This window comes from Camelina sativa, chromosome 4 (genome assembly GCF_030686135.1).
Source record: "Camelina sativa cultivar CO46 ecotype springtype chromosome 4, ASM3068613v1".
In the NCBI taxonomy this organism is placed as follows: Eukaryota; Viridiplantae; Streptophyta; class Magnoliopsida; order Brassicales; family Brassicaceae; genus Camelina; species Camelina sativa.
Window position 1 is genome coordinate 20,908,865 of NC_141883.1, and position 20,219 is coordinate 20,929,083.

The 20,219-nt window shown below is 33.2% G+C and overlaps 2 protein-coding genes and 2 long non-coding RNA genes across 7 annotated transcripts; 2 read left to right on the forward strand and 2 right to left on the reverse strand.

Annotated features, from left to right (window-relative positions):
* Window positions 1-723: 723 nt before the first annotated feature.
* On the reverse strand, window positions 724-1,536 carry LOC104780800 (basic leucine zipper 4-like). The gene has a single exon (XM_010505341.3). The coding sequence runs from the start codon at window positions 1,430-1,432 to the stop codon at window positions 881-883; it is 552 nt and encodes a 183-aa protein (XP_010503643.1). The 5' UTR covers window positions 1,433-1,536; the 3' UTR covers window positions 724-880.
* Window positions 1,537-3,584: 2,048 nt separating this feature from the next.
* Window positions 3,585-6,305, reverse strand: LOC104780801 (uncharacterized). 4 transcript variants are annotated; one of them, XR_015596939.1, is made up of 5 exons: window positions 5,830-6,305; window positions 5,576-5,708; window positions 5,153-5,223; window positions 3,919-4,035; window positions 3,585-3,835 (listed from the first exon to the last, which is right to left on the reverse strand). It is a non-coding gene; the product is annotated as an uncharacterized LOC104780801 (long non-coding RNA). The 4 variants fall into 4 exon arrangements; XR_015596938.1 differs by having other exon boundaries at window positions 5,576-5,762; window positions 5,830-6,271; XR_015596941.1 differs by having other exon boundaries at window positions 3,919-4,038; window positions 5,830-6,252.
* LOC147946033 (uncharacterized) lies at window positions 5,141-5,473 on the forward strand. Its single transcript, XR_015596942.1, has 2 exons — window positions 5,141-5,250; window positions 5,420-5,473. It is a non-coding gene; the product is annotated as an uncharacterized LOC147946033 (long non-coding RNA).
* A 12,165-nt stretch (window positions 6,306-18,470) lies between the features above and the next one.
* LOC104780802 (phytosulfokines 3) lies at window positions 18,471-19,602 on the forward strand. Its single transcript, XM_010505342.3, has 2 exons — window positions 18,471-18,667; window positions 19,267-19,602. The coding sequence occupies exons 1-2, from the start codon at window positions 18,551-18,553 to the stop codon at window positions 19,387-19,389; spliced, it is 240 nt and encodes a 79-aa protein (XP_010503644.1). The 5' UTR covers window positions 18,471-18,550; the 3' UTR covers window positions 19,390-19,602.
* Window positions 19,603-20,219: the final 617 nt, after the last annotated feature.

Below are 20,219 nucleotides of genomic sequence, written 5' to 3' on the forward strand. Positions count from 1 at the left end.
TCAACCTAACTCTGTCTCTTCGACTCTATAGCTATCAGCCAAATTTCTTACCTTGTATATCTTACAATTACTAATTATGCCCATTTATTTTGCTTTTATTGGCTTAACTTAGACCGAAATACATATAATCATGTTCAAACAAAGCATTACATCAAATAAATATATTTTTAATTAATTAGGACATAGGTCTCTAATTAATTAAGACATAGGTCTCGCAATCTGTATTTTAGACCACAAAACAAAATTATATATTACGATCCCAAGACCAATCTATTTTTGTCGACACACGCGTCATTTTAATCATTTTCACCGGAATATTTTTAAAAATTTGATCACTAGTAAGTTGTAGGATAATTAATCTTTTATAAATTAAAGTGACGTTTTAGAATTTATGCTTGGATATATGGTTAGTTGTGCTGACCAAATTCTTCTTCGTTTTCCTAATTCTCGTCTTATTAAATTACTATAAGTAATCACCTTTGATGATCGAATTATTTTACGAGGCCTTACTAACGCGATATAACTTTATATGACGTATATATAGATGTTGAAACAATGAAATTACATTCATTTAATAATTCGCTCGTGCTATATTTTGAAAATACAATGACTATGTTAAATTATATTCACACAAATTAAAGTTAAAAGAGAAGATTGAAAAAGAAAACAAGTTGAAAAAGGTTCTCGACAAATTCTGCCAGTGACCCATTTCTTTGTTAAAAATTTTAATCACGAAAATTTAATTACTTTATTTAATTGAAACATAGATATAAAAATGAGAAATATAATTTGCTAACGTACGTTATAAGACATCCATGCATTTTAAAAAATATTTTTTTTTACAAAGGTGTTCCCGTTTTAATAATCTCAAACTACATGATTAGTATATCATCGACGGATCCTGTTGGACGGTAACAACAGTACTGTTGTCGCATGGCCAAGTGGAACAGTTTAAGCTTCGTTCGATCTGACGAAACATCAAAACTTGTCTGATGTTCAACAACTTATCTTGGAGAATACGGTTCTCCAAACGCAGACGTTCATTCTCCGTGTTTGTTCGTTGACAATGGTACGAAACGTACCGGAGCTGGTTCGTCAATTCGTGGTTCTGAGTTTTAAGCTGGTTTAGCTGGATACTCATCTCCTCCAAGTGCTTTTGTTTCTTCTCTCTTGATCGTTTAGCCGATTCCCGGTTCGATAATTTCCGTTTCTTTTTACGTTCATGGGTATTCTCCTCCGTCGGAGCAACGTCTGAGCTGGTCCGGTTTACAGAAGCAAAATCATGGGCCGGACTCTGTATTGGATCCAATGATGAGTCAAAGACCGAGAAGAGGTGTGAAATGTCCCATGGGGTGAAACCGGTTTCGAAAGCTGGGACAAAGGTTGCTAGACTCGGTTCAGCTGAGAAAACCGGAGAAATAGTAGACATCATGGTTTTTAATGCTTAACCGGAAAGTAAAAGAGAAGGACAAAACACACAAATGATATCAAAATTGAAGAGATGGGAGAGAGATTAGAAGGGGAAAAGGGAAGAATTGCATTGTTGGAGGCTCGTATTTATGGACAAGCCTACACGAGGGTATTTTGGTCAGAAAGTAGTAAAAATATATATAATATTGATGATGGTTACTTTTTCCTAATAACTTTTCTTTTTCTTTTTATCTTTTTTGAGTTCTTTTCCCTTAAAAAAGAAAAGAGAAAGACCAAAAATGAGAAAATTAGTCGCATCAGCCATCAGACAAATTGTTGGGTACGTGTCGGCACAGGATTAGATGTAACTCAAAGTAATTTGGAGATCCCATACCTGGCTCAGATTGCTCAAAGTAATTATCTTTTGTGTAACTCAAACTCAAAGCACATTGGTATAAAAGATTCAAGTGAATTTGGTCAAATGACCATGACTCTGCTGAAATCTCGAAATTAAGAGAATTGTCATACAATACTCGACTTTTTTTTAACAGAAAATATCATTTTGTGTGTATGAAACTAAAAGAAATAAGACTAAAAGAGATGTGGTATATATGGTAAATATACTTTGTTGTATAGTATATACTAGAGTTTAATTAATATTCAAATGGTTATGCATGTGTTTGCTAAAAGTATGATTGGTTAAAAGAAAATGTTTTATTCTGGTTTAGGTAAAGTCTTGTAAGTTGTGGTATTATTGTATGGTTTTGTTTTTGCTGTGTTCTTTGTTTTTGCAACATGTGCAAGTCTAAATCTCGTTACAAAAGTTGACAATGGAATCATATGTTTTATTTATATTTTCGTTTTGTTTTTTTTTTGGGGGTAAGATTCCTTTCTTTTCTGGTATATGTAACTGCAAATATAGTTAGTGAAATCTACGTTCTGAGACAGGAGATAAAGTTATGGACCAACAAAAGATGAAAAAGCATCCTATACCTATAGGATAAAAGAAGAAGAAAATATAAATATGCAGATATAGTTATATGCACGCATATATACCACTGTATTTTAAATTTTCATTTTTTGGTCGGCATACTTTTGTATTTAAAATCATGATTAATATTCTAGGGTAAATATAAAATTGTTACTAAAGCGGCAAAAGAAAAGGGAATTTGGATCTATCTAATTAGAGAAGCTTATACACCTTTGAATTTTATATCACAAAACGTTTATCTTGAGTTTTAAATTCAATATGTGATATGATTTAATCGATGTTATTAGTTATTACGTCTTGTTTTTAAATACATGTCTTTCGAAAAGTTGTCGTATATATTTAGTAAATTGACGGTCCTAAGATTTTATTTTATCTATTACGTAAAGATGGCTTTCAAACTTCAAAGTTCGATGGACTATATATTTTCTTGCGCGTCTGTGGGTGTAATTAAGTATTGACGTGAATCAAAAACGTATATTTGAGTAATTTGTATTAAAAATGTTGTTGCTTATCATGTGCGTTAATAACCAAACAAACAAAAATTAGTTCTTCGTGACTGATGAATTAATTTGATTGATACTTACTATGATTGCTGATTATTCTACGAACAAAAGGGACTAGAGATAGAGAATATTCTACATGGTAGTTTTCTTAACAGCAAAGCAGTTTTAAAGAAGCCGTTCCTAAGGAATACCACAAAAGTTGCAAACAGAAAAAAGCATAGCTTAATTATCAAACTCTTCTGACTTTATAATGTTTCAAGTTTGTTGGAGATCATGTTTCATGTGCACGACCACTTTAACTTTTTTTTTTTGTAAATAAAAAGCTAGTTTAAAGTTTTTTGCAACCAATAGTTAGAATAACTTTCTTATAAAGAACTGACCAATGGTCACAACTTACTCATACAATGCAAAAAAAAAAAAACACTAACAACTTATAGTTCTGAAAATAACATAAGGCAGGTGTTTGTGCGAATAAGATGTTCTACCGGTTAAGGTATTAGGTATGTGTTTTTCATGAATTAGTGAGGAAAAGCTATACTTGTAAGTTTTCTAAGCAGTAGAGAATGTAATTTCTTTTAGTTGTCTATTTCACTAAAATAATACGTTTAAATAAGAAATAAATAAACCATAACTTGTAACCCAAAAATATGTGTTACTGTCATTGTTTGTATCACCATTGATCAGATTAAAAATCCGTTTAATATATAAAACTAGTCAGAAGAAATACAAATACTGGAATTTTGGTGATCTATTGGATTCTCTGACTTCTCAAAGAAAAGAAAGAAATTTTGTCATAAATTTTATGATAAAGATACAACTCATCTTGATTGCATTATTGAAGAGCAGTTAATGCTAAAACATATGGCCCATAATACTTCCATAAAACGAATACATCTTATGGCATTAGTCCAAGATTGTTGAAACATAAAACCTGAAAGCAAATTCAAAAAATAATTAGGAAGAAAGAATATTTTAATTAATCATAATAAATTATGTATTACCGATATACTGTACCTGCCATATCTACCCGGAAATCTTGAGTGAGGTATAATGTTCCTAAATTATCTCCATCTTCAATGCTAAAACCTTTTCTGTTATTTGATTTTTAACAGAGACAAGAATAACTTACCTCTGCTATCAATCATTAATTTCAACCGAAAATGAGAGTTTAGATAAGGAAAACAGATATTAATCATTAATATATAAAAAAATCTTGAGAATATATGTAATAGAAACTAAGCAAAACATTCGCAACTATGATTTATATAGATAAGGAAAACCATAATGTCAATTTCATTAAAGGGAATCCATAATTACTTCGATTTTTATTCTTAAAACCTTCAAAGTATATAATTTTGCCCCTAATTACTACACCTTACCCTTATCTATGGCATATTCCCTAACTAAAATCTTAATTACATTCCATATTTTAGATATTTATTTTAAACTTGCTCACCGATAATTTCTCTACTTAGGGAGAGGTATTGGTTTAGGATTTAGAAAGAATTTTAATGACTTTAAAAGTTAGGTAAAATATGTTGTTATTCAATCAAGATTTTTAAAAACTCTTTAAAAATTTGGTGTTATTGGTTGTGGATTTGTAAAAAGTTATCTAAAATCTTGATAAATCTAGTGTTATTGGATTAAGAGTTTTATAAAGTCATTAAAAGTTTTATGTTATTCAAGTAAAACAAAAAAATCTTGGATTGTTAATGAATTCAAATTTTATGTTATTGGTTTAGGATTTTATATCATTTCCTTCATAACAAAAGTCATGAAAACTCTTTCATCAAATAAAAAGATTTTACGAGATTAGAAAAAACAAATCATCAAGATTTTAAAAAACTTCCTAAACAATCTCTTAGAATCTTTCATTTTTAACTTTCAATTTTCTATGATTCTAACAATCAGCAAGAACATAAAATCATTAAAATTCTTTCTAAATCCTAAACCAATACCTCCCCCTAACTCATCTCTATCCCTATGGACTTCTAAACCCACTAAAAAAAAAAAAAAAAAAACAGATCTCTCAACCTATAATGAAGAAGCCTGAATTTTATTTCTGTGACAAAAACGAAAATTCTCAAAATGTGAAGAATTTGCGTCTTATACATTTTTTTTTTCAACGCGTCATATATCATCTAGCAGTTCTAACAGTCAGATTTCTAAGTATCGCAATCAAATTCATGTGGTTTTGTTCCTCTTCAATCTGCTTTTTGTAGGGTTTAGTGAAGCATAACAATCTTACCCCAAAGTAGAGGAGAACAATTCCACACTCTTTGAAGCCTTCACCTCTTTGAAGCCTTCATCAACTCTCCTCTGCATATACGTCAGAAAGTAGAAGTGGTGAGAAAAAGTAGACCTTATATCTTATTTTAATGCACCTGATATTAAAGTAATGTATAATCTCTTTTCTTTTGTTTAACATTACAACATCTATGATGATACTATTTCGGCTAAGGATACATTATATGGTGCACCACGGGACAACTGACTACTCCTATTTGATTATCAGCAAAATAGACAACAAGAAAATATGTTGAGAAGAAGTTTTGAAGGAGATTTTGCAGATGCAACATGTTCATAGTCTTTACATACACCACATTATTAACTTTTGACTAAAAGTTTGGGTATTACACGACCATATCATTGATGGTAAGATCCTCTATACCTGATTTGTTGTGAAGGAAATGATGTTCCCTGGGACTGAAATCTCTACCGTAACACTAGAGTGGCCGATGGCGAAATTTACCGAGCAATCCAGTAGTATTGGAGAAGGCGAGATTGGAGATCGATGAGGAGATCTAAAAATATCATTTGAGAGATGCAACATAGAAATCTATTTCCATATCCAACTCCTATTCGCAAATAAAAATTAAGTTTGATGAAAAGAATTACTAAAAAGTAACGATAAAATTATCTTACCTATGCGATCAAATTTTATTCATGTCTGATAAGTTGTTATCGGGTCTCCATGAGATAATTTTGCTATCACTGATGAGTGATCAAAAGATTTTCGGCAACAACCTTAGCCGTTGAGCGCCGATTCCGGTGAGAAATTCTCGCCGAGATGAAATCGTGCGATGACTCTTGTGTTTACCACCGAATTGAAAACATCGAAGCTCCAATTTAAAGGTAACAACTTAAGGCATTGAGATAAGCAACAGAAGAAACTTCTATCTTCAACAAAATATCGAAATCTCTTTGACCGAGTTGATAAGAAACCGATCCGGCAAAACCCATCTTTAAGAGACAAGAACCGACCCAGATCTAAGAAAAAGAAACTCAAAGGACATAGGCTGAGAAGAACCACCGTAACGGGTATGACAAAGCGTCATCACTAACCATAGATCCAATGAGATTATTTGGCATTTCATTATAACTTGTGACAAATTTACATTACATCGAAAATTATTTATTAAACAAAATAGTCATATTTTCAATTTAGAAAATTTATTAGAAAAACTCAAATCAAATAAATATAACTTATTAGATGTATTTTATAAATATATATCTTTTAGCAAAGCTAAGCTTAATAAAAATACAATTAAAACACACTTAATTTATAGGTATTTCTAATTAAACAAACATAAATTCAATAATAAATACTATTAATTTTCACAGAAAAACACATAATTATAGTTCTTTCTAATTTAGGCTCTGATTAGGAGACTATATTTTCATGCAAAATTAAAATAGTATAAGTGTTATATGACATATGAAATAATACCAAAAAATAATTTTTACTTTAATCCGTTGCAGACCAATCATAGTGGACGGGTTTGACCTGCTTGACAACTATATTTAGGTCACCCGGTTCAAGAAGTTTTTATGTGTTTTGCGTTATTTTTTTTATCCAATTTGATAGTTCATGAGTTTTATAAAAATTAATTTGGCTTATTACTAATCCAGTTCACACTGATCTTGCTTCGTTATCGTGTCGATCTAAAGCGATTGTCATTTCTCACATATTAAAATTTGATGAAAGCAAACTAAACGACGTGCAGGTCCAAATCTCTTAAATATTTCTTTTTTGTTGGACTAAAATATATAATTTCAAATGGGTATTAAAACAACGGTTACGAGATGAAAAAACATTTCATATATGGGACGAAATGGGTTTTCTGATCCGAAATAGTCATACCACCTTACTGTTACTTTTTTTTTTCCTGTAATGTTCTTTACTTAACTGGTACGAATTCTGAATATGAATTTAATAAAATTATTAAAAAGTACATTTATAAATATATGTAATATAATACAAACGTGATAACAAATTCAGCTTTTAAAATTAACTCCGCACGTACGTGCGGGTCAGTCACTAGTTTACATTTAGTTAGTAATACACTCTCTTCACTAATCCGAATGATATACAAGTCTACAGAAAACTAAATTGGAAAAACTGTAACTATTTTGTTAAATTTTGCTGAACATATGCTACATATTTATTTAATGCATTATTTTCATCACTATTTGAATCAATTATGAGAAATTAATCTAACAATTTGTCGACAGAAAGGTCCTTTGCTTCTCCTTGTTAGCAGTGTCAAGGCAAAGAGATAGATCATGCTCAATTGAGCTTATTAAGAGAGATAGGTACGTAATATTGGGTTTGTGGTATTTCCTTCAATAATTCTATTCTCATCCGGAGAAATTATTTATTTATATTGATCTGTAGAATTTTTTTTAGTAATTAAGTCAAAACAGTCCAACGAGGCAAACCACTAAACTATCAAAATGTTGATAATTTGTTCTCCTTAATGTAAACATCGTTATCTAATCTTATATAGTTTCATTTTGATCGTTTCAATAAAAGTCTTAAGATTACGAAACTTTTATAGTCATTATTATCTCTTTAGAATAAGGTAATATTGACCAATGTGAACGTCATCAAACTCTCATACTTCTTGAACCATTTTATGATTCGCGTGTGTTCACATGCAAGCGGGAATTTTCAGAACGTCAAAACCTATTAACCCCACGAGTCCCCTTATAAACAAAAACTTGTGGTTCCAAACTTACATTAGCAAAAGTGTCTACTTTTTAATGTAAACAAGCTGAAATGGCAATGATCCGGCCAAAAATAAGAAATTGGGGTACAGATAATACGATTTTGTTCTGTATATAGAGAAACCCTTTTTGCTGAGTCATAAATTCAAAAAAGAATTAAACCCTTTCTGAAAAACGTAAACGAAAGAGGAAGACGATCTCAGACCAAGAAACAAACTGAGAAAAAGTCTTCTATTGGGACGTTCGGAAAGATCATGATGCCTTGGATAATCTCAATAAACGCAAGGACCCTGTTTCAAATGGTTTTATCTCTTTTCAAATTGCGTGAATGAGCTTATAGATCTTTTCCCCGACACTGGTTCTCTCACCCTTCAGTCAGTTCAGTGTAATCAAAGAATTTGTTTTTTCATTACATTCCAAGGTTCGGCCAATGTGTTGGTAGATTTTTAGGCAAAAAAATTTCTTATACCTCCTCATCATTTCTTGTTTAAGTAATACAATAAGACATGAACCCAAAAAATAACAAAAAAAATAAAATAAACACTCATAAAAGTCCAAAATGGATTTAGAATTGGTCATACATTCTCATTAATTGTGACATTTATGAATTATCCATATAGAAAACAATCTATGTCAATCAATTTTCGATTTGTGATATAAGCATTATTTTTCCTCACTTTTTTCATGTGGTTTTAATTGTCTCACGTATATATATTGACCATTGAATATCAAACCACAGCAGTTACATAACTATTTGGAGCGACGTTAGATAATCATAATAGTCATCGAAATCTATCTAGAAGACTAAAGCGGATATGAGATAATTATTTATATTAAGAACTTTCTATTCTTGCTAAATTCAACGTACCATATCAAGAATAATGACATTTATCTTTACTATCTAGAATTTTTATTAAAAAATCAGAGAAAAATTAAGTAAGAAAATAGCTATCGAAATTTGGTAAGAAAAACTCACGTATTTTTTAAAACATGGCAAGAGAAAAGAAAAGAAAGAATTATTCACGTCCCAAGAAGAATATGTTTGTTCGTTTGTTGGATAAAAAGAAAGATAATTACGAATATTTTGGGGTTTGGATTTTAACCCCAATTAAGAATGTTTGGGTTACTTAGTCTTAATCCAACAATAATTGAAAATACTTTCTTCTTTTAACTTTCGGTTTTGGAAGATGCTCATCAACATTATAATATTCCTCGTTTATTTTTCATATCGGTAAATCCATTTTAATTAGTTCTTGAATTCAATCGTAACAGTGTAACCAAAGATATCAGACTAAACTTATATATCGATCGACTATCGCAACCATATCTGGTTTTAAGAACGAATATATTGATCGGTTCAGAACCGACTCACTTAATCAATGATCTCGTATATGAGATGTGTGATCACAAGAATAAAATCGAAATCGTCAAATAATAAGCTTACGATACGTGTGATGTATGCCTGAGCATTCGGGTATCCGTTTGGGTTTGGATCGAGTATTTTGGATTTTCGGGTTTCAAATTCGGATTACCCAAAATTAACAAAACTAAAAATTTTAGTATCTAATTTAGTTTAAATTAATCTATAATACACAATATATCTGAAAATTTAGAGTATTTTTGATCCAAATTTACTAATATGTTGTGAAAGTAGAGATACTCGAAGGATGTATTCTCTTGTATTCTTATTAATGATTTAATCGAATAATACATATATATAGGGATAGATAACCTAAGTACAAAACCGACTAGGTATATGTAAAGTGGCCGATGGGCCTTGTGGACTTGGACATGTATATGGGCCGTTTATGGAGATCCATCCTTAGTGATTTACAACACTCCCCCTTGGATAACATAACCGTGCAAATGCTAAGAGATCACCGTAATACGCTTGGGGACGCTGTCTCATTAAAACCTTACCAGGAAAACCCATTGGGACAAAACCATGGTGAAGAAAAAAGAGTACAACACGTATTACTCCCCCTGTTCTAAGCATCACTAAAAGTCATTGAGTCTCCGCATTCCAATCTGGTGCGTGAGCTTCTTGAATATCGATGTCGGTAATGACTTGGTGAAGAGATCGGCTGAATTGTCGCAAGATGGAACTTGCACCACTTGAACTTCTCCAGCCTTTTGTAGTTCATGTGTGCAGAAGAACTTAGGTAAAATGTGCTCCGTCCAATCTCCCTTGATGTATCCTTCCTTGAGCTGTGTGATGCAAGCGGTATTGTCCTCATATATGATAGTCGCTTCCTTGTCATTGGCCATGCCACAATCTGTCATGATGTGTTGAGTCATCGACCTCAACCAAACACACTCACGGTTGGCTTCATGCATAGCCAAAATCTCTGCATGATTAGATGAAGTGGCCGCAATGGTATGCTTCATTGAACGCCATGAAATTTCTGTACCACCATGTGTAAACACATAGCCGGTTTGAGACATTGCATTATGTGGATCGGATAGATAACCTGCATCAGCAAAACCAACTAAACCTTCTTTGTTATGGTTAGTATAAAATAAACCCAAATCCAACGTTCCTATGATTACAAATCCTTTATTTGCAAACTTCTTTATAAAAATACATGGACTGATGGGATCATTCTTATAGCCTTCTTTAGCTAGGTATTCATTCAATCTATTGTACCACATACGCTCACTTTGTTTCAGTCCATAAAGGGATTTGTTTAGCCTTATGCAGTATTGTTCTCGAGAACATTTCTTATCATTTAGCTCAATACCTTCTGGTAATCTCATATAAATTTCATTATCCAGTGGACCATATAAATATGCAGTCACTACATCCATTAGCCGCAAGTCAAGTTTTTGTCTTATAGCCAGACTTATTAAAAATCTAAAAGTCGTTGCATCCATCAGAGGGGAGTATGTCTACTCATAATCTATTCCTGGTCATTGAGAGAATCTTTGTGCTACAAGTCCGGCCTTATATCTCACGATTTCATTATTCTCATTTCTCTTCCTTACAAAGACCCATTTGTGTTCAACTGACTTTATATCGAATGGTGTCCTTAAGATCGGACCAAACACATTCCTTTTCTTTAATGAATTTAACTCAACGTCAATGGCTTCTTTCCATTTTAACCAATCTGGTCTTTGAGTGCACTCTAATATGGACGTGGGTTCATGATCCTCATTTATTTTAAGTGCTACCTTGTATGCAAATATTTCATCAATGTCGACATCTTTTAAGTTCCATTGAATTCCGGACATGATATAGTTTATTGAGATCTCATTATTATCAATACCTTCAGGACCTTGAGGTTCAGCGTCCCAAACCTCATTCGGTACCTTAGGATTTGCCGTGGCCATGTCTATGGTTTCCTTAACCGTGGTTTGATTTGCACCTTTCTTTGATTTCTGAGGATTCTTATCTTTGGAACCTATTGGTCTACCATGTTTCAAACGTACCTTAGACTTTGTAGCAACTTGATTGTGTTCCTTTTGAACATCAATACGTACTGGTGCATTACAAGCTGGTATGTACGATTTCATAACTCTCTTTGGGTCAGCAAAGGAATCTGGCAATTGATTAGCTAGCTTTTGTAAATGTATAATCTTTTGGACCTCTGCCTCACATACTAGAGTCTGAGGATCTTGCCAATTCAAGGATGTTTGATTCCATGATATTTCTTTGACCAGCTTGTTTGTCTCTCCACCCAACAAAGGAAATTCGGATTCAGCAAGCTGACAATTCACGTATCTAGCCTTAAATAAATCACCCGTAGTTGGCTTTAGATACTTAATAATGGTGGGAGAATCATATCCAACACATATTCCCATCCTTCTTTGAGGTCCCATCTTAGTTCTCTGTGGTGGAGCAATAGGTACATAAACGGCACACCCGAATGTCTTTAGATGGGATATGTCTGGCTCATGACCCGTTAGTAATTGGGATGGCGAATATTTATGCTCACTAGATGGCCTGATGCATATAAGTTCTGCTGCATGTAATACTGCGTGTCCCCAAGCCGACACAGGAAGCTTCGACCTCATGAGTAATGATCGAGCAATCAATTGAATACGTTTAATAAAAGATTCAACTAATCCATTTTGTGTATGTACATGTGCCACAGAATGTTCCACACTTACCCCCATGGACATACAATAATCATTAAACGCTTGGGATGTAAATTCACTAGCATTGTCTAGACGTATAGTCTTAAGTGGAAAATCTGGAAAGTGGGCTCGCAAACGTATGATCTGGGCCAGCAATCTAGCAAAGGCAAGGTTTCTAGTGGATAATAGGAAAACATGCGACCATCTGGTCGATGCATCAATAAGGACCATAAAATATCTGAACGTCCCACAAGATGGGTGTATTGGTCCACATATATCTCCTTGTATCCTTTCCAGAAAATTTAAAGTCTCTTTAGTGACTTTTACTGGTGATGACCTTATAATGAGTTTCCCTTTTGCACATGCTACACACGTGAGAATTTTAGGGATAACTCGTCTCTCTTTAAGAGTGTGCCCATTTGAATTCATAATTAGCTTACGCATTATGTTAGAACCCAGATGGCCAAGCCGGTCATGCCATAAAGTGAATTGTTCATTAAACTTCTTATTCATTGCCATATTAGCTTCTATCATATTAATTTTAGCATGGTAAAGACCAGTAGATAATGCGGGTATAGTCTCTAGGATTTTCTTAGATCCTTGGGTGATTTCAGTAATATGTAGGAACTCTTGGTTCCCTTCACCCTTAGTTTCAATATGGAAACCATTCAAACGAATAACTTTGAAACTTAATAAGCTCCTCTTTGAGCTGGGTGAATATAAAGCATCACTTACTTCAAGATGTGTGCCATTAGGTAAAAGAATATGAGCCCAGCCATAGCCTTCAATTAGGCTTGCTATACCTGCTATTGTGCTAATATTGGCATTTTTCAAAATGAGATTAACAAAGTATCTCTTATCCTTCAAAATTGAGTGGCTTGATCCACTATCCACCACAAGTATGTTCTTTTCCTCGTCCATTTCTTAATATGGACAAGAATTATGTTTTAGACATAAAGAATAAAACAAACAAATATATATATTGAAGGAAATAAAATAATTGAATTTAAACCAAAATTATAATTCAAAATAATAATCCAATAAAATTCAAAGCATAAAACATAGAAATTAAATTAAGACAGTTTTAAATTTAATTATCATCTCCTAGACAATCTGAAGTCTCATAATCCAATTGGTCTTCATTCTCATGGTCGAAATCTCCTTCACCATCGAGATGAACCAGGTTAGCTCCTGGATTCTTTTTCAAACTCTCTTGATAGAGATCAACAAGGTGCTTAGGTGTTCTGCATGTCTTTACCCAATGATTCTCCATACCACATCTATGGCAAATGGATTTGGCCTTATGTTCCGGTTTGAAAATTCTGCGGCCTCTACCTCGACCACGACCGAAGTCTGATCGGTTCCCCCGGCCATGACCATAATTGTTTCCTTGGTAATTGCCACGACCACCACGTCCTCTACCACGGCCACGGCCGTGATACTTGTCTCTCGGGACGTAGTTGGACTCTTTATTTTCTTTAGGCTCTTTCTTGGCCATATCAACCTTGTGAGTTTCTGGTAATGGGGCAGATGATGTGTCTGTATTTTATAGGTTTTAACCATAGTTTTAATTATCATCTCCTAGACAATCCGAAGTCTCATAATCCAATTGGTCTTCATTCTCATGGTCGAAATCTCCTTCACCATCGAGATGAACCAGGTTAGCTCCTGGATTCTTTTTCAAACTCTCTTGATAGAGATCAACAAGGTGCTTAGGTGTTCTGCATGTCTTTACCCAATGATTCTCCATACCACATCTATGGCAAATGGATTTGGCCTTATGTTCCGGTTTGAAAATTCTGCGGCCTCTACCTCGACCACGACCGAAGTCTGATCGGTTCCCACGGCCATGACCATAATTGTTTCCTTGGTAATTGCCACGACCACCACGTCCTCTACCACGGCCACGGCCGTGATACTTGTCTCTCGGGACGTAGTTGGACTCTTTATTTTCTTTAGGCTCTTTCTTGGCCATATCAACCTTGTGAGTTTCTGGTAATGGGGCAGATGATGTGTCTGTATTTTATAGGTTTTAACCATAGTTTTAAGGTTTGTTTTTGAGTCTTTTGTTGAGTCAAAGTGAGATTTTAGATTCTTTTTAGTCTTTTGTGAGTCTGTACAGGTTCTAGGCTACTTTGGAAGGAAACTGAGTGTTTTGGGGATGAAGACATACATCTGGAGCTAATTTGGTGAAGACTGATCGGACTAGCAAGCAGATGGAGCAAACACAGAAAAGCATCTAGGATCGGCCGATCTACATTTGGGATCGCCCAATCCCGTACCCGAAGCAACTTTTCCTTTTTTTTTAAACCGACTTTTAGGGTTTTATTTTTACTATTTAAGCACGAGGCTCGACCTCTAGAGAGATAACTTTTATTCTATGCAGCTTTTGAGTACTTGTAAACTTTGGGAAAAGATCTCTAATCCTTCTTGACACTTTGGAGAAGATTTCTAAACCCTATTTTCTATTCTTTTGCAATTCAATTATGTTTTCTTCATCATTGATTTGCTGTTCTTTGATTTCCATCTCTGTGTAGTTTACTGTTGGGTTTCGGGTTTCAAAAGGGGTTTTATGATTCTCTAAATTTAGGTTGTTAGATTTGGGATTGATCTTTTGTGTTCTTCATCTATAGTTGTGCTTAATGCTTAAACTAGATTAGCTACCTAGTTTATGATTGCAGTTTTAATTCATCTAGGCATCAAAAGTGTTGTTGAATTGCTTGAAAAAAACATATGTGAGCAAGGTGATCCTTAGCCAACAAAAGATGAAGTTAAGGCACCTTGTGAACAAAATCAAACTTGAACTTATTGCTTGTTAGGATTGCTAGATTCAAACGACGGTTTAGAATTTAATCAATTCATTGCATAGATAACTAACGCTGCGACAGTAGGTTAGTTTTACATTCGTGATTTGAGTTCAAGAACGGTTTCTAATGCTTTCCAATCTATCAACTAAATTTGTGATTGTAATCCCCTAACTGATTCCCCACGCCCAATATCCTTCCTTGATTGCAAAAATCTTATTTATTTTCTGTTTTTAATCGGTTACTTGAAACACAATCTTTCTTTTTGCCTTAGCTAAATTCAAATTTATACAATTTCATAGTGCATCGCTTGGTCTCTGTGGATTCGATCCTGAAGTGTTACAACGATACCACTAGATCATGGTGGAGTACACATTGGGTTTAATTGACCTGTTGATCAGCAGAACCAGGAGGTCTCATTGCACTGTTCATTAGAAATAACTCATTGTTTTGCTCAGCACGTAGCAAACAAGAGATTAGACTTGCATATGTTTTGAAACCCTTTTCACGATATTGTTGTTGAAGCAGTATGTTGTTGGTGTGAAAGGTTGAGAATGTTTCCTTACCACACAACTTCAAGATCGAGACTATCTTAAATAGCTCTGAATTACACTCTTCCACGGATTTAAAATCCTGGATCCTTAAATTTTTCCAATCGAATTGAGCCTTTTGGTAGGAGCACCGTCTTTTGGTGTCCATATCTGTTTTTCAACTATGTCCAAAGGTCAAGAGGATTCTCTATGGTAAGGTACTGGTTCTTGAGACTATCAGCAAGATGATGGCGTATTAGCAAAACCGCCTTGTACCTACTCTTTTCAGTACAATCATTATCATCCTCAATGCACTCACATAGGTCTTTTGATTTCAGGGTAATCTTAGTGTCCAATGCCCATTGTAAATAGTTGTCTCCATAAACATTAAGTGCAGCATATTGGAGATTGTTGATCTTGGACATCTATAAAATACAAAACATGTACCCGATTATTTTCATGCGGTATTTAAGACTGAACCATGCAATCGTTTTTAGTCTAGGTCATGCGGTATTTAAGACCGAACCATGCCAATTGTTTTAGTATAGGCCATGCGGTATTTAAGACCGAACCATGCCAATTGTTTTAGTCTTGGCCATGCAGTATTTAAGACCAAACCATGGAATTAATTTTGTCTAGGCCATGCGGTATTTAAGACCGAACTATGCCAATTTTAGTAAATAATTTTTTGTCTTTTATTACATAGTTTTTTCTTTTAATACATAGTTAATATATGCATGAAACAATCCTAGACAAAAATATAATCTAGTATGAACAAGGAAATATGCAAATAATTTTATGTTTTCAATTTTTCCTTTTCTCTAGATAAGATTTCTTTTTCTAGTTTAGGATTAAGAAAAAAGTTTTAGGGAAATATTTTCTCTAAATTTCTGATTTTTCTAGGGTTTTAATTTTAGGGTTTCATGCAAGACATAGAACAATTCCGATTTTAAGGTTTTGATTTTAAACAAACAATCAATAATAATCAGATTTTAAACAAGGCACAATCAGTTTAATTGCAAACAATCTAAACAATCCTAAAACCTCATAGCAATCGAATTTTAAAGTTTTTAGGGTTTTAGGGTTTTGATTTGTTGATTGTGTAATTGCAGTTTTTATTGTTCCAATAGATTTAAGATCAGGTTCGATATGTATATGTCCGATAGGTTCGATTTATTTACCTTAACACCGTTTGGGGGTTGACTGGAATTGATACGGGAGCTAAAGACCTCGAATATACCTTGAGTTTGATCACGAACCTCGGATTAGTCACGAACAAAACTTGATCACGAACGGAAGCTGATCATGAACACGGATTGACCACGAACTAGAACCGATCGCCGAGCTTGAACAATCACGAACTTATGTGCGGCGGCGGTTTAGGGTTTTAGGGATTTTCTCAGTTGGAGTTTAGGGCAAACTCGTGCTAATAACGTGTTGTGAAAGTAGAGTTACTCGAAGAATGTATTCTCTTGTATTCTTATTAATGATTCAATCGAATAATACATATATATATAGGGATAGATAACCCTAAGTACAAAACCGACTAGGAATATGTAAAGTGGCCGATGGGCCTTGTGGACTTGGACATATATATGGACCGGTTATGGAGATCTATCCTAAGTGATTTACAACATAATAAACAGTTTAAATATTTCAAATTATCGAAAATATCTAAAAATCTAGATATTTTGGACACTTATATTATTAAAATTATAAATATTACTACTATATATTAAAAATATGGGTATATTCAGATACCCGTTCGGATTTCGGTTCGGATCGGATTCGGGTTTGGATTTTCAGATTTAGAGATTTAGAATCCGCTAGGATATTTTACAATTTCGGATACGAATTCGGTTTGGATCTTCGATTCGGATCTGTGATGTATGCATAAATGTGAATGGAATTAAAATATTCACTATATGTTTGATGAAAAGTGTAACAAGACTTTGCTAACCTCTCTATTCCCTATTCTTTTGACCAGAATCTTGCACCAAATGCCTTAATTATTAAGATGCCATGCGCGTTTATCTTTTGTTTCTTTGTCCACTATTTTATTTTTGATAAACATTGCGTAGTATTGTATTCCCTTTACATTTCTTTATGATCTTTATTTCTTAAACATTTTTGTTGGTTATCAAAAGAAAGATCACATGTTATTATTAATTACTACATATTACATGCAAAACATATGAGTTTATGCATATGCTCGTTATATTTATTTTGTTTGATATGATCAGTTCCTTAGGTAGTTAGCTTCTACTATAAAAAAGATTGTGGAAACAAACAAAAACAGCATTCAATTATGACGTGGGAATAATGTGGGATGACGTTCTTCTATTATCTATCTTCGACGGCGTTCTAGAATAACCTGGAAATGAAAACTACTCTATCAACTGTTTTTGATAAAATGGTTAGTTTAGTAAAAAAACTAAGTATTGGTCAAATATTATGATTACATCAGTTTATTTTTTTCACAGAGCTCAATTCCATTCAGCTGCACGTGAGAATCATTAGGTGAATCTTTTCCGCTCATATATACATCATCAACCTTCGACGAAATGTTTTCTTAATAACACACATTTATAATATTATATATAAATCTATGATTAATTTCCACATTATATTATACATCTTAGGTCGGCTATAAATCTCCTCCTATTAATTACAAGCAAAACATAGCGAAAAATTAAATGAACATTTTGTTTTGCATTAAAACATTATATTTTGAAAACTTTAGCGGCAAAAAGAAGTTTAATACCCACTCACTGTTTAATTTACAATGTTTTCCAAAATTAAAAAGAAAAAGTTTCTTATCCAACGGTTACCTTTTTCCCCCTGATCACATGATATTTTGCTTTTTTTGAGCAATCATTCACACACAACAACAACATCAAATAATTTAGTAGGGCCATAAATTAATCTATATAACACGGCATGAATAATCTTCTTATATAATTATTACTAATTAACATAAAACTAAATTAAATTAATTTGAGCTAGCGATATATATGAATCGTTTTATGACGCCATAAAGGTAGTTAACTTTATACTTTACAAGTTTCTATGGTTCACATTTGGCAGCATCTCCCTGTTTGTCAACTCGTGTTTCAGTTTCAGTTTCACTATAAATTCACCTAATTTGACTTGATCTTCTATTCCTCCTCACATCTAATAATAATTCTCCATCCCTCTACCATTCTCTCTCCTTTGCAAATCAATATGGCTAAGTTCACAACCATTTTCATCATCGCTCTCTTGCTTTGCTCTACGTTAACCTACGCAGCCAGGCTGACTCCCACGGCAACCACCGCTTCATCCAGAGAAAACTCCGTCAAGGTTTGCTAACTTCTTTATCTCTATTTCAGAATCTTTCAACTCGAAACATATTTCAAGAACCAAGAATCCATCGGTGTATGTTCGGCGCATTAGCATGGAAAGAATACATGATCGATTCTAGATGAAATTTTTATAAATATGAAAGCTGCAAATACCTAGATTATTCTAAGCCTTACTCTAAAATTCTAAAGTATTATATAACAATTTTTAAAAAAAAACTTGCATGCGTGATTTTTGAAGTATCACTAAAAAAACACAGGTCATTAGAAGGAATGTTCAAGGAACTATGAAAAATTACTAACAGAATTTCCAAAAAAAACATTTGATTGATTTTTCGATGAGTTTTCAAAACCTTCGTCGTATTTTTGTATGAAAGTACGTATATATTTTATAAAAAAAAATAATTTAAAATTTTCCGATAAATATCTATTAAAAACTATATTTGTAATTTACCCGTTAAAATTTTTAAAGTGTTGATATACCACTCTTTCGATTTGTCTCATGTTATAGGTTTTATGTTATCACAAGAGTACTAAATTTATTTACCGGAAGTAACTTTGAATTTAGTAATGACGCACATTTTTTCTTTTTACGTATAGGAAATTGAGGGGGACATGGTTGAAGAAGAAAGCTGCAACGGAATTGGAGAAGAAGAATGCTTTATAAGACGATCCCTTGTGGTGCACACCGATTATATTTACACTCAGAATCACAAGCCTTAGATTTATATATATTAAAGCAGTTAATTAACTATATATTTACATTATCGAACCTATATCAATCACTCTGTAATTTCTGTTTTGTTTTTGTTATTGCTATTTAATTTTTTGTTTTGTTTTTGGGTTAATTTGAGAGAGTTCTTATTATTCACACTCGTTGTTGTATGATTATGGATTTTAATATAGCTATATAATAAGTAATTTATTTTGTATAAAGTCACAACAAAGATTTGATTCTGCGGCGAACAAGAACTTTCGAGTTTGGTTGTAGCAACCAGCTGTATTTTGGTCCTAAAATTAGACGCGTTGACTGGGCAAAAAATAAGTAGTTGACTTTTCTTGTGAAGTGAAGACTTTACTTTTCTAGACACCTCTCTATGACTCGGCAGCTTTTGACTGGGCCGATAGAGTAAATGATGCAAATCATTATGGGCCAAGGCCCTCTAAGAACAAAATTTGTAATAATCAAAACTTTGTTATCCCTTCTGATAACGAAAAACAAAAAAAAACTGTAATTTGGATTCCTAGTTTATTAGGTGATTTTGAGTGGCGAGACATTAGAAAATGAGTATAAGAATGAGACAAGCTGTTGTTGATTTGCAAAGATGATCAGAGCCAATGAGCCATCATGTTAGCTTAATATTTAAATTATTGATTGGTTTAATTTTTTTGGCGAGCGGTATGAAGCGGCTTTACCGGTCTGGCTTACATCTAGGAGATATTTAGGGGTGTCAAAATGAGTCAAGATTAATGAGCTAACCCAATTCAACTCAATTTGTGAATTTTAATGAGTTGAAAATTTTGACCCTAATTAGTTGATGGATTAAATAAGT

Coding starts and splice junctions, on each gene's coding strand:
- LOC104780800 (XM_010505341.3), bottom strand. CDS start 1,432: ATGATGTCTACTATTTCTCCGGTTTTCTCAGCTGAACCGAGTCTAGCA.
- LOC104780802 (XM_010505342.3), top strand. CDS start 18,551: ATGGCTAAGTTCACAACCATTTTCATCATCGCTCTCTTGCTTTGCTCT. Junction 18,668..19,266: donor CCAGAGAAAACTCCGTCAAG/GTTTGCTAACTT, acceptor TTTTACGTATAG/GAAATTGAGGGGGACATGGT.